The following is a 14754-nucleotide window of genomic DNA, read 5'->3' on the forward strand; positions in this document are numbered from 1 at the left end:
TCATGTTTTGCTGAAGCTTCAGCGCGTTCAGTTGGTCCTGGAACTCGTCGAATCTTTTGTCACGGGTGCTATCCGCGGTGTGCGACGTTCCTATCGATGTTTTGGAGGAGTAATCGGATTGTCGATCATCCTCCGTCTCAGCCGCTGGACGGTGAGGTGGTACCCATTCTTTATCCCTAGTCTGCCGGGGCAAGGGACGTTGGGTTCCCTTCTTTTTCTTCTTGCTCAGCAGTTGCTCCATCATCTCTCTTAGAGAGTCGATGGTCGCCTGCTGTGCCTCCAACTTTTGAGCCATTGTCTGCTCGTGGTTGGTATCGGTCATGTGCGCCCTCGCCTGCGCGTCTTGACTTGAGCGCGAGGTCTGGGATGTGGCCGCCGCCGAATGAACCTCATCTTCGCCGCAGGAGGGAGGTATTAGGGTGGAATAGTCAAACCCAATACTTACCCCCCGGCGACTACGGGTTCGCTGGAATATGCCTTCCTGTCGGCGTCGAGCGAACCGGGTGTTAGGTCTTAAGACGGAGTCCGAGTCTGGCGAGTCGGAGAGTACCGCCTTCCCTTTATCCGTCATGTTGACTGTGGCGGATGAGAGTTCCAGGTCGTCAGCAGCGCGTCTTTTCTGGTGACGGCGCCTTCGACGGGAGGGCCTCGGTCGAGAGGCCTGTTGAGAAAGCCTCTCAAATACCGAAGGTTTCGCCGTTCCAACGCATTGGCAGTCGGCGAGGACCGTGTGGATGAGTCTCTCGCAATGACACTGAGGATTCGCCTCGTGAATAGTGCGTTTGCGAGTCAAGAATTCTCTGAGGTCTTCTACGGGTGGTTGGTGACAACCCCGGGCCTCAGAAGAGTCGCTCTGGTGAGCTGACGAGAGATTTTTGGGCGCTCTCTCTGGCGCGTGTTGGGTGGAACGCCTTGGTGTTGGAGTCAGGCGATCTCGCCTTGACTGGCGAGTCTTCGCGTTTGAGCGAATTCCAGTATGTGGGCGAGTTTCGACCCCGTGTTTAGAAGAGCGGGTTCGGGAGGAACCGCCTATTTCCTTTCCTTTACGTTTATCCGCCAAATGATTATGGCGAGGCTCGCCAGCCTTCGAGGATTCGCCTACTTGGGTAAGCTCGTATGCTCGGTGTGGTTTGTTCGCATCAGGGATATGACCTGAGAAGCGAAGTCCTCCTGAGCGGATGGCTCTGCTGTCCTCGGTTGACGCTCCTGATTTGGAGGGCCTTCCGAGGTCGGGCAGCTTGCCTTCCTGTCTAGTGTTTCTCGGGCCTGTGTGATGGTTCAGGCCATTATGAGAAATGGAGGTTTGGACCCCCTGTCTGACGGGTGTTTGCCGTCGCTGTTGGTTAGTTCTCCCAGCGGGGAGAACGTCACCGTGGGTTGTGGCATTGCGGTTTGTGCCGGAGTGAACCGGCGCTTCCTCCGAGGTAGGTGTCTGTGTGGACCGCTTGGCGATCCATCTGGCAGACCCTTGCCTCTTGCGCTCGATCTCTGGCTTGGCCTTGATCGATCGCGAGGGAGTGGGCTCCTCCGATGAGACTCGGTTGGAACCCTCGGGTGCGGAGGCTTTGACCGTCTGAGGTCGGCCTCGGCGCACAGCTCTGTGGCGTTTGCGGGACGCATTGCCACCCGAGGAGGAGGAGGACAAGTATTCTTCGTACTTGGCCTGGTCGAACTCGATTTCGAGGGACTCTACTGTCGTCCCGATAGTAACCTCATCAAACTGAGCCACCACCATTTCACTCGATGAAACAGCTGCTCCCACTGTGGTCGCCATCTTCTGTAGGGTGAAAATTTGATTCTTCCGAAGAAAGGAGTTTCGTTTGTATTTATAAGAAAGCTTATTACAAACTAACAAATCAAATGTTTACAACAGAAGCAGAGGGAAGGCCCTCTTTGTTTTGTGTGGGGACTTTAGGTGGCTATAGGACGCTTCGCTCGATGCTCGGGTCGAGTCTGCTTCCCTTGGACCGTTTGAATGAGGTTGCTGGAGAGCTTCAGTTCGCAGTAGAAGCTCGGGGCAATGGAGTTCGGGTCTGCTTGGTTCGTCGGCGATCGGAGCTCGGAACTAGGCAGCAGTGCTGTAATGCAAGGATTTGCTAACAGCTTGGTCTCAACTCTTTTTTCTCCAAGTTTTGCGACCTCTCTTCCATCGTGCTGGAAGGGGTTTTTTAAATGAAAGAAGGACAGCTTGACTTCTCCTTGAATTGTGGGATGTGACCACATCCTCTTCAGAGACGTCTCGCCGTTCCTCGATACCATGAATGGTCATTCCAGGGATTGTGCTCTATGTCCTGTCACCTACGATGGGAAGGCCCATTCTCGTATGTGAGGCAACGGACGACTGCTATCCGAGTGGATTTGACCAGCATTAATGAACCGCATTTATGAGTTCGCAGATCGATGAAGTGTCTGTCCGATCACTTGTACTGTGCGTGACCGCCCGGCGTGCTTTGAGCACGGTGCTTTCTCCTTTCCGGTCAGGGGAGGCGGTGAAGTAGGTGTACAGTACTCGAGTGGGTCTAGCCAGCTTGCCGAGTGCCGGCGGATCCAGCTCTTGGCTCAGACAGCCGAGGGGAGTCGCATTTATGAATGCTCAGGTTGACTCGACACCTGTCCAGGCCTTCGTGCTGCGCGTACTGCGAGCGGCCGTTTGACGGTCCGCGAACTTCCGCCATCCTGATCGATCTTGACTCGTGCTGGCGAGCCGACCGTAAGGCGAACCTAGAATCGAGCATGTGCGATGTCCATGCGATTTAGGCCCGTGCCAGAGAACCGGGCGTGCGAGCAGGTGAATTTCCTGTAAGCCCATAGAGGTATTTTTTACCGTCTACACGCTCGCTGGGATGTCGACATCATCATCTCACTCATCTGAATCAGCGAGGAGCAAGCCTGAGATGTAAGTATTAACCCAATCATTCACATTTGACCCCCCCCCGACTGCAAGCGAGTCGCTGGAGTACCTCTGCCAAACCGAACAGTGACGCTCGCTGGGATGTCGACATCATCATCTCACTCATCTGAATCAGCGAGGAGCAAGCCTGAGATGTAAGTATTAACCCAATCGTTCACATTTGACGATTTAATGTGTTTGGCACTGTGATTTTAGCCGTATTAGAACTCTAAGTTGAAGTAGTATCTGTTGTGTTATGTTTTACAGTACGCATAATATTAGAATTTCTTGCAATATACGTGGATATTGTACATTCATGGATGGAATTGCTCCACGGATGAGGGCTGAACATTGGAGGGCGTATGGATCCTCCAATTTCAAAAATTATGTTAGTTTTGGACCAATTCCAGCGGACAAGGCTACGATTATGTTGCTTCTAGATCATTTGGATTTAGCCACGGGGAAGTTCTTTTTCAAGGATAGCCAAACTAGGACTCCACAAGCGTATACTTTTGATGTAAATTGGGTGCGTAAACATACCCGGTTTAATGATGAAGGAGATAAACCCGAAGCCAACCGCGACACAGAGAATAGGATATGGAACACATACTTCTCCAACAAACAACAATCGCAATACAAGAATGGCCGAGACTACCTTGAGGCCCTATTGGAAAGGTTGGTTCAGTCAAGAAAGAGGACAGATGTTTCTGATTTTGTTATGCTTCAAATCCTCTATCAACTCACAATGATATGGACTCCGACCGCAAGAATGAATACACCCCGACATATGTTCAAATATATAGCTCGAATAGATATGGTTGATAATTTGCCATGGGCGACGATCATCTACAAGGAATTGTGGGACTCTTTCAAGGCTGCGAAGATAGCGAAGAAGGGGCAGACATATCTCATCGGCTGCGCTCCCTTGCTATCGGTGAGTTATATGTGTTATTTGTAAGTAATATGTTGCATTTGCACCTTATCTGTGATCATTACGTTTTACATGTGATATATGACATTTTTATGTGACATTTGTATCTAATATGTTCATTGATTGAATGTGGCCTTTTTTTGAAGCTATGGTATTATGAGATTTTCTAACATCAAAGAGCCGGCAAGAGTGGATGAATCCAAGCCTCTAATGATAAATTGGACATTGGAGGGTAAGAAGGTGGGTTCGGTGCGGACTACAATGATTTTGAAGAAATCGGAAGCCGCAATCCACATCTTACCGAAGCAAGATGTGGCGAGGTATGTTCACGAGGAGATAAAGCCCAGTCCTACAACGGTGAAGGCTAAAGTTGAGGAGGAAGTTAGGGGTAAAAAATCATTGGGGAAGAAAAGAGTCCAAAAAGAGGTAATGTTGATGATTTGGATGTGTCATCCTCTTATTTGTGACTTTTGCTCACTATCAGTTTATTGTTAATGTAGGACGAAGCTTATGAAAAATTGGTGATGTTGAATGAAGCCTATGAGCAAGCACTTGTTGCTCGCGGCGTTGATATTTTGGCTATTAAAGCCGAAACTGAGAAAAAATTTGCTGAGGAGAAACGTATAAGGCAAAACAAAGGAGAGGTAATAGCCTATGTCCTGTGTCACATGAGGGGGAAAAATTATTGAGAAAATATTTGCTGAATTGAAATTGGTTATTGTTTTTACATCTATGCAGCCACAAATAGATGAGGCATTGAGTGAAGGTGATCAAACCCGAGAGATGGACATTGAACTGGAGGAGGTAACTCTCCTTTGTGATATTTGTTGTTTTCCTGTGACATTTACAGCTTATTTGTGATAGTTCCCTTTGGTATGTGACAATTGTCTGCCTATTGTGACATTCATATGTCTCTTGTGACATTTTGTCTAATAATGGGACGTAAACAGTTTAGTGTAATGTTTGGTTATTACCTGTGATATATATTCATGTCTTATTTATGTGATATATATTCATTAACTGTGAGTGGTATACAGGCTAAAGTTGAGGCAGAGAAAGAAGAAGGATGGGACGTAAACAGTTTAGTGTAATGTTTGGTTATTACCTGTGATATATATTCATGTCTTATTTCTGTGATATATATTCATTAACTGTGAGTGGTATACAGGCTAAAGTTGAGGCAGAGAAAGAAGAAGGGAAGGGAGAGGAGGGAGGCAAAGAAGGTGATCAAACCCAGGCCATGGGCAGTGAACAGGAGGTAACTTTCTTTTGTGATATTTGCTTATTGCATGTGACATTTACTGCTTATTTGTGATAGTTCCCTTTGGTATGTGACAATTGTCTACATATTGTGCCATTCATATGTCGCTTGTGACATTTTATCTAATAATGTGACGTAAACAGTTTACATGTGATGTTTGGTTATTATTTGTGATATATGAATATTTCCTGTGATATATATTCATTAACTGTGATCTTTATACAGCTATGTGATGTAAAAGTTGCTGAGGATGTTCCCAAAAAGAAGAAGGGAAGGAAGAGGAGGGAGGGCGGCGATGATACTTTAAAAGTATTTGTTAGTGGGCTACGGGCAAAGAGCCAAAGAACAACAAAGAAGCCCAAGTTCTTAGAATCTCCCTTCCAAACTGAATTGCCAAAGAAGGGAAGGAAAGGGAAGAAAGGTGTCGTTGTGGTGGGAGACGACGACGACAAGGGGGAGAAGGATGAGGGGAAGCCACTTGCTGTTTCACACCTCGGTAGGAGTACATCTGTTGCAGAGCTATGGAAAAGGGAAAAAAGTGAAGAGGAAAAAAAATTATTAGAGACGTTGAATATGGGCATTCCTTCTTCACAAGACTTTGATGTCAGGCTACCGGGAACAATCAACGAAGGCTTTTACCATAATTTCACCGTTGAGGACATTCCTGATGTGTTGGCTGATGAGAACAAGTGGCTTCAACATTTTCTTACATTGAAAGTTGACAAGTAAGTATTAAGTGTTATTCTGTGATATTTATATTTGGTCTGTGATATTAAATGTTATTCTTGTGACATATAGTGTTTTCCTGTGACATTCAGTGTTTGTATGTGACATTTAGTATTTGTTTGTGACATTTATTGTTTGTATGTGACATTCAGTGTTTGTATGTGACATTTAGTGTTTGTATGTGACATTTAGTGTTTTGTATGTGACATTCAGTGTTTTTATGTGACATTTAGTGTTTGTATGTGACATTTAGTGTTTTGTATGTGACATTCAGTGTTTTTATGTGACATTTAGTGTTTGTATGTGACATTTAGTGTTTTCATGTGACATAGTATTTTCATGTGACATTTAGTGTTTGTTTGGGACCCTTAGTGTTTTCATGTGACATTTAGTGTTTGTATGTGACGTTCAGTACATGTATGTGATATTTAGTGTTTGTATGTGACATATAGTGTTTTCCTGTGACATTTAGTGTTTGTATGTGACATATAGTGTTTTCGTGTGACATTTATTATTTTCCTGTGACATTTTGTATTTTCCTGTGACAGTTTGGTGTTGATTAGAATATGTCGCTTATACATTGATTGTCTTCTACATTTTGTAGTCGGTTATGTTTTGAGGTTGAAGGCCACACTATATGCAGATATGATATGCTACATCTTCTACGTGGTGGAAGATTAAAGGATGAGGTTAGTTTTTGTTTAAGTTGCGGTGTTAATCAAGTTTTGCACAATTACAATAACTTATTACATTTGCAATCATCAGATCATTGAAGCTCTGGTTGCAAGTCTTCGAACATGGCTCAAGCTGCCAATAAATGCCCATGTCGAAAGAAAATACGCTATTGTCACGTCGTATTTTAGTGTGAGTAATGACGATCATAATACAATTTGAGTTATATTGCATTTATATGACTTTCTTTTGCTTGCTGTATTTTCTGTTTTCAACAGATTTGGTTGCTAACTGCTTCAAATTTGGATGAGCGCAATGTCTATAAAAATTACATAAAGAAGCATATAGATGAAGGGAAGGATGTGTTGATAATTCCAATATGTCACGCTGACCATTGGCATGTCCTTGAGGTCAACTTGGGGCAAAAAAAATGCAGACATTACAGCTCCGCTGACCACGAGGCATGGGCTAGAGACATGTTGACCATCCAACTTTTTTTAGATAGGATGGTGAGTGGTTTCGATCAGGCGTCGACATTCAGAGCATTCCAATATGAAGCAGTCCCTTGTCGAACGCAAAAAGGCTCGTAAGTTTCTTATACTTAACCATGAGATTGGTTTTTCTGTGACATATAGTGTTTTCATGTGACATTTAGTGTTTGTTTGGGACCCTTAGTGTTTTCATGTGACATTTAGTGTTTGTATGTGACGTTCAGTACATGTATGTGATATTTAGTGTTTGTATGTGGCATATAGTGTTTTCCTGTGACATTTAGTGTTTGTATGTGACATATAGTGTTTTCCTGTGACATTTAGTGTTTGTATGTGACATATAGTGTTTTCGTGTGACATTTATTATTTTCCTGTGACATTTTGTATTTTCCTGTGACAGTTTGGTGTTGATTAGAATATGTCGCTTATACATTGATTGTCTTCTACATTTTGTAGTCGGACAATTTTTGAGGTTGAAGACCACACTATATGCAGATATGATATGCTACATCTTCTACGTGGTGGAAGATTAAAGGATGAGGTTAGTTTTTGTTTAAGTTGCGGTGTTAATCAAGTTTTGCACAATTACAATAACTTATTACATTTGCAATCATCAGATCATTGAAGCTCTGGTTGCAAGTCTTCGAACATGGCTCAAGCTGCCAATAAATGCCCATGTCGAAAGAAAATACGCTATTGTCACGTCGTATTTTAGTGTGAGTAATGACGATCATAATACAATTTGAGTTATATTGCATTTATATGACTTTCTTTTGCTTGCTGTATTTTCTGTTTTCAACAGATTTGGTTGCTAACTGCTTCAAATTTGGATGAGCGCAATGTCTATAAAAATTACATAAAGAAGCATATAGATGAAGGGAAGGATGTGTTGATAATTCCAATATGTCACGCTGACCATTGGCATGTCCTTGAGGTCAACTTGGGGCAAAAAAAATGCAGACATTATAGCTCCGCTGACCATGAGGCATGGGCTAGAGACGTGTTGACCATCCAGCTTTTTTTAGATAGGATGGTGAGTGGTTTCGATCAGGCGTCAACATTCAGAGCATTCCAATATGAAGCAGTCCCTTGTCGAACGCAAAAAGGCTCGTAAGTTTCTTATACTTAACCATGAGATTGTTGCATGGCTTGTTGTATGGCTTAGTGACATTGTCGGTGCAAATATTGATGTGATATTTGCGGACTACAAGTGACTTTTGGGCATGTTATGTGACAGTTTAGTATGCAGTGTGACTTATGCTGCTATTATGTGACATTTTGATATTGTATGTGACATATTAGGTAACTTCCATTTATTCTCGTTACCCGTTACATATCCTGCTATTAAGTGTTATGTTATATTTTTACAGATATGATTGTGGCATACATGCGTATTTTTTCATTAAGGCGATCCTCGAGGGAAGGGAGGTGATGGACATTGAAGTCTTGCACAGGGAGTCGCATATGCTACGGGCTAGACTTGCTGCTCAAATTATATGTGAAGGGCGTGAATGGAAAAAGCTACGGTTGAAATTAGACAGTGATGATCCAGAATATCTATTGTACTTCGGGGGTAGTGATGCACCTATGATTGAGTGGAAGTATTAGACTCTAGATGTAATTGTTTCATTTGTTGGATGTCCTGTGATGGATGTTGGTCGTTTAACTGCTGTTTAACTGCTGTTTGTAAATGATAACCAGTTTACTAACATAGATGGATATGACCTGGTGATCTTTTCTTTACCATATTAAAGATGAACAAGTGACTTGGTGCTGTGTGTGACTTTTGGGTCTGCTGTGTGACATTTTAGAATGCTGTGTGACTTCTGCTCTATTTATGTCACAGTTTGATATTCTGTGTGAGATTTTGGTGCTGTTATGTTGCTCGGTTATAGAGATTTTTTTGTCTTCTACATGCGTATTTTTCCATCAGGATGTTAATGTCACACAGAATGTTATGTCACATATAAGTAGTGATGTTATGTTGCTCAGTTTGATATTTTTCCATCAGGATGTTGTTGGGTCCTCGAGGGACGGGATGTTATGTCACACAGAATATCATAAAGGCAAAATTAGTAAATGTCGCAACAAAATAGCGCAATTATCTATATGTCTAAACAGGTAATACGTCACACGAACAGGTGATATGTCACATATAAGTAGTTAATGTTGCCCAAAATGTAATAAATTTCATTTACATGTAATACGTCACATATAAGTACAAAACGTCACAACAAAACGGCAAAAGTAACATGTAACAAAAAATAATCACAAAAGAGTCCGCAATCTGCCAGGAAACGTTAATCTTGGATAGGTTCAGTGCATGTGGCTCGGTTATGTCCTTCAGCGTGACATCTTGAGCATCTAATTGCACGTCTATTCTCAGATCTGTTGTTGATACGTCTATTCTTGTTCCTTCCACGTCTCTTTGTCGTCTTTGGGGGAAGAATGCTAATTGTTTCATCTGTGACATCTGGCTTATCGTAATTTGGAACAGGAAAGAGGATTGGTTCGTAACTTCTCCTGAAAGCTTCAGTCGTCATGAACCAATCGCAGAACTGGTACACATCTCTATGCATGAAGTTAATAGCGGCACACGCATGTTTACATGGTATTCGCAATATATCCCATGCACGACACGTGCATGTTTTGTGATCCAAATCAACTTGTACTGATTTTTGTGATGATACCTCAAAGATTTCAGCTGTAGAATGCGATACTTCAAGAGTGCTTCCCTTGGTGACATTTTCTTGGAGGATTTTTTCCGCTTCAGGACAAAGATAGCTATTCCATTTTGTTGCCATCTCGCGACGAGTATTCATCCTTTCCATAATTTGCACACGAATGTGATCCATCATATCGCAAATGGGAAGTGTTCGCGCCACACGAATCCAACTGTTGAAAGATTCAGCGACATTGGAAGTGATATGCCCATATCTGATTGAAAACAAAAAATCATTACCACAATTTACCGCTATGTGTCACAAATAACTGACAAATGTCACAAATAACAACAAATGATCACAGATAACGGCTATTGGTCACATGTAATGGAGTATTGTCACACGATACAAGTAAAGGTCACACGTAACAGACGAACGACCCATATAAAAGCGAAATGTGACATTTAAAGGCTCAAATTCATATAACAGCATAATATCACCAGTAAAGGTAATGATAATTGACGTACCTTATACCAGGAAATACAGAATTGGCCCAATTACTAGGACCATAACTTAGAGCTACTTGGTAAGCTCTTTGATCTGTCATTCGAATCTGACGCAAAACAGCATTAAATTCTCCTTCCGTGTACTTGTATGCAGCAAACTCCAATAATTTTGAAATACGTTGAGCAGCACTTGAGGCAAAACCCATCTCTCTAAGCTTCAATTTATAATTCTCAACAAGATGAAGTACACACCTAGAGTGGTACGCATCTGGAAATATATTTTTCAAAGATTGCTTTATTCCTTTGTCGGCGTCTGACAGAATTACAAGGGGATGGGGTGGATTGTATGGTTCTGTTCGATTGTACAATATATACCGCAATCCTTGAATAAACCAACTCCAATTCGCTTCATTTTCTTGGTCACAAACGGAAAATGCGAGTGGAAATATGCCTTGAATTACCATCATAAGCGGTCGCACCTAATAAGATCCCTTTGTAACGATCCTTCAGAAAGGTCTAAATATCACAAATAAGGTCTAAATGTCACATATAAGGTCCATAAGTCACATATAAGGTCTAAATGTCACATATAAGGTCTAAATGTCACATATAAGGTCTAAATGTCACAAATAAGGTCTAAATGTCACATATAAGGTCCATACGTCACATATAAGGTCTAAATGTCACATATAAGGTCCAAATATCACATATACGGTCTATATGTCACATATAATGTCCAGATATCACATATTTGGTCTAAATATCACATATAAGGTCTAAATGTCGAATAGTATATTGACATGTCACATTTACAGTTGGTCATATCACCTTCATTTGGTACCTAAAAATGTTGGTTAAATCACAAATAACTTGTTAAATGATGAACAATATCTAAATATCACATGTAATACTCAAATGTCACACATAAGGTACCAATATCACATGTAAGGTCTAAATATCACAAATAAGGTCTAACTGTCACATATAAGGTCCATAAGTCACATATAAGGTCTACATGTCACATATAAGGTCTAAATGTCACATATAAGGTCCAAATATCACATATAAGATCTATAAGTCACATATAAGGTCTAAATGTCACATATAAGGTCCAAATATCACATATAAGGTCTATATGTCACATATAATGTCCAGATATCACATATTTGGTCTAAATATCACATATAAGGTCTAAATGTCGAATAGTATATTGACATGTCACATTTACAGTTGGTCATATCACCTTCATTTGGTACCTAAAAATGTTGGTTAAATCACAAATAACTTGTTAAATAATGAATATCTAAATATCACATGTAATACTCAAACGTCACAAATAAGGTCCAAATATCACATAGAAGGTCCAAATATCACATATAAGGTCTAAAGGTCACATATAAGATCCATATGTCACATGGAATGTCCATATATCACATATAAGGTATATATGTCACACAGAAGGTCTAAATGTCACGTACAAGGTCCAAATATCACATATAAGGTCTAAGTGTCACATATTATGTCCAAACGTCACATATAAGGTCCAGATATCACATATAAGGTCTAAACGTCACATATAAGGACTAATTGTCACATATAAGGTCCAAATATCACATATAAGGTCTATATGTCACATATAATGTCCAGATATCACATATTTGGTCTAAATATCACATATAAGGTCTAAATGTCGAATAGTATATTGACATGTCACATTTACAGTTCCCGTGTTTGTTTCCATCACCTTCATTTGGTACCTAAAAATGTTGGTTAAATCACAAATAAGTTGTTAAATAATAAATATCTAAATATCACATGTAATACTCAAACGTCACAAATAAGGTCCAATTATCACATATAATTTCCAGATATCACATATAAGGTCGAAATATCACATATAAGGTCTAAATGTCACATGTAATGTCTAAATGTCACATCTAAGGTCCAAATATCACATATAAGGTCTAAATATCACATATAAGGTCCAAATATCACATATAAGGTCTAAATATCACATATAAGGTCTAAATGTCACATAGAATTTTGACATGTCATATTTACAGTTAAGTGTGATAGATATACGTTCTAAAGGAGACATCAACAATTCGCTTGGACTAACCAGGATAGTAAATCATATGAATGCCTTGCGCAACCAAATATTTGGTCTTTTGCCGTCTCCTTAGCACGCCAAGCTTTAGAATAATTAACTCTTAATCCATATTGAGAGTGCAATTCCTTTCTAATGTCAGTTGGGGTAATATATGGACGCCTCTTCATAACTGATTGTAGCATACTCGCAATCCACCTTCTTGATGCTCTGAAGTGACCAGCTGTGCTGTTATGTTGTCCGCATGTATGTTGAGGAACAAATTTTTTTATAGCAAAGGTTGACACATTCCTCAATGGTGAAGCGAAAAGCAACCACGGGCATTTTGTTTCTTTTCTGAACATGCAACTAGCACGAATACGTTTTGGCTCATTGTTAACATAATTAAAAGCAAACTTCTTAGCTATAGAGTAGTATATAAGAGCCATTCTAACTTCTTTTGCACTTTCAAATTGCTGCCCTTTTCCAGTAATTGCCTCGTGCCACCATGCTGGGATCCGTGACGAGTCACTTACTACATCGTTCATCATCCACACATGCTCTCCTTGAGGGTTGTCGTTTGGGATCCTCTCTGATTCCTCGATTGTGATCCTCTCATAAGGTTCCTCGATATGCTCTGATGACTGTGTGCTAACATTAGGAACACTGCAGGTTGAAAGATAAGGTCACAAGTAAGTCACGTGTGATACTTACCAGTAAAGTCACATATAAGACCTAAGTATCACAAATAAAGTCCATATGTCACAAATAAAGTCAACTTGTCACGTTGGATGTCTTCAGGTCACATATATAACGTAATATGTCACGTGTATCCAGAACCTGAAAATATATTTTTGAATACTTACCTAAGCTCCGTTTCTGTCCCTATGGCATGAGTGAGTCCTTCATCTCTTTTAGTAACAGTCATGGTTACTGTATTTAACCCCATTGAACGATGATAATCTATCATGTTGAGAATATCTTCATCTTTTGAAAGCTCAAATGAGACATTGGGAAACTTCTCGATAGAGTAACTTATCAACAAACTTTCGTACGATTCTCTAAAATTCTCTGCAACGATCATCTTCAATTCAGCAAATATTGTTGTCGAATTGACTTTAATGAGGGTTGCATTACTGTTAAATGAAATCACACACATTAAGGAATCTTCCATTGTGGTTGTTGAAGAAGTTAAGAGGAAAAAGTTAAGAATATAAATGGTTGTTGAAGGTCTTAGTAGTAGATCTAAAGAGGGAAGAGTATATATTACATTGAAATGAGGCATGAACAATTTTGGAGGGAACTTAGTATCTTTTTCCCTCCATTTTTCCCTTTTCCCTCCATAAAACCTCTCTCTCTCTAGCTAGAAACGGAAGTGACTTCAAATCTGACTTCCGATTTGATGGGTTGCTTTGCTGGCCAACAAGATAAAAAAACTCACCTGGTATTCCCAAAATCGGAGGAGTAGAAAGGGTAAAAAGGGCAATTGGCAAAAATACACTATAAAGTATATATACAATCTTGGGTTTGGGGTGTAAAAGCATTACAACTTGGGTCAAGGTGCCCCCAAGTGGTTGACTTTAGTTGGAGGGTTGGGATGAATGACCCAAATTAAGTTGGTTCCCCCAAGCAATTTTCCCTAGTAAATTTAACAAAGAGTTAAGCATTAAAATATCCTCAAATAAGCATGTACTTGATGTTTCAGCATTAGAATAACTTTGGAATCCTATAAGCACATGAAACTTGCTGCTTCTTTTTTATCGCACAAGTCGAAAAGCACCTTGCGTGAACGTATGCAAATTGATTTTTTTGAAGTGAGCTGCATCTGAGTCCATTAGTCAGGTCTAAGTATAGACACCTGGTTCATAGGGCGGGGCCCACGAGCCTACCCCAAATAGAAAGAAACAGTCTAAGCCCAATGAAAAAAACACAGCTTTAAGATTAATTGGCTATTTTTAAATAAATCACTTTCCCCCTGTCCTCAAGCTCCTCATATATGTAGACAACAAAAAGATTCATCATGATCTCATGGATTCCATGGTGTATACGTGGCTTCATATTGAAGGATGCATTGTAAAAAGAGATTGTCGTGTTCCCATGTGTTTTCTTACCTGTGCAATTTGTTAACTGTCACCAGGTTACATTAGTCCTACCAAACTATTAACGTAATACAACAATTTAGACCTCTTTTGCAAAAAAAAAAAAAAAACGAAAAAGGTTGTATCTCGGTTAACTAATGAAACAATTTAGACCTCTTTTGCAAAAAAAAAAAAAAAACGAAAAAGGTTGTATCTCGGTTAACTAATGAAATGAGTGGGTGGGTGTGCGTGTTTGTTGTTGGTGGGGTTGGGGGTGAGGCTAATCTGCACATGACAGCAGTCAAGAAAAATGGGTCTCGTATTTTGAGTCCTTAAGTTATTTTTTAAGAAATAATGATTCAAAAATTAACATTCATTTGGTATACGTTTACTGCTTTGAACCCAAATAGATTTCATATTTTCTCCCCTGGACCAATAATGGCGCCAACC

At 40.5% G+C, this 14754-nt stretch overlaps 2 protein-coding genes across 2 annotated transcripts in view; one reads left to right on the top strand and one right to left on the bottom strand.

Annotated features, from left to right (window-relative positions):
• On the top strand, positions 4554 to 8579 carry LOC109830882. Its single transcript, XM_020398241.1, has 13 exons — positions 4554 to 4625; positions 4686 to 4694; positions 4859 to 4894; positions 4990 to 5079; positions 5308 to 5807; positions 6413 to 6497; positions 6574 to 6672; positions 6759 to 6989; positions 7196 to 7200; positions 7428 to 7512; positions 7589 to 7687; positions 7774 to 8081; positions 8342 to 8579. The coding sequence occupies exons 1-13, from the start codon at positions 4554 to 4556 to the stop codon at positions 8577 to 8579; spliced, it is 1857 nt and encodes a 618-aa protein (XP_020253830.1).
• The window catches only part of LOC109830397 (pentatricopeptide repeat-containing protein At5g04780), a 21850-nt gene continuing 19956 nt past the window's right edge, over positions 12861 to 14754 (bottom strand). Inside the window, exon 5 of the mRNA XM_020397648.1 lies at positions 12861 to 12892. The gene's annotated coding sequence lies outside the window, so the exon portion shown is untranslated. The remainder of the gene's footprint in view (positions 12893 to 14754) is intronic.

Source organism: Asparagus officinalis, chromosome 2, assembly GCF_001876935.1.
Source record: "Asparagus officinalis chromosome 2, Aspof.V1, whole genome shotgun sequence".
NCBI classification, from domain to species: Eukaryota; Viridiplantae; Streptophyta; class Magnoliopsida; order Asparagales; family Asparagaceae; genus Asparagus; species Asparagus officinalis.

What these genes read in the sequence shown, in the direction of transcription:
- LOC109830882 (XM_020398241.1), top strand. Translation starts at nt 4,554, where the DNA reads ATGCAGCCACAAATAGATGAGGCATTGAGTGAAGGTGATCAAACCCGA. An exon ending in CCATGGGCAGTGAACAGGAG is followed by an intron (nt 5,080 to 5,307) that starts GTAACTTTCTTT and finishes ATCTTTATACAG; the next exon opens with CTATGTGATGTAAAAGTTGC. An exon ending in TTGTCACGTCGTATTTTAGT is followed by an intron (nt 7,688 to 7,773) that starts GTGAGTAATGAC and finishes TGTTTTCAACAG; the next exon opens with ATTTGGTTGCTAACTGCTTC.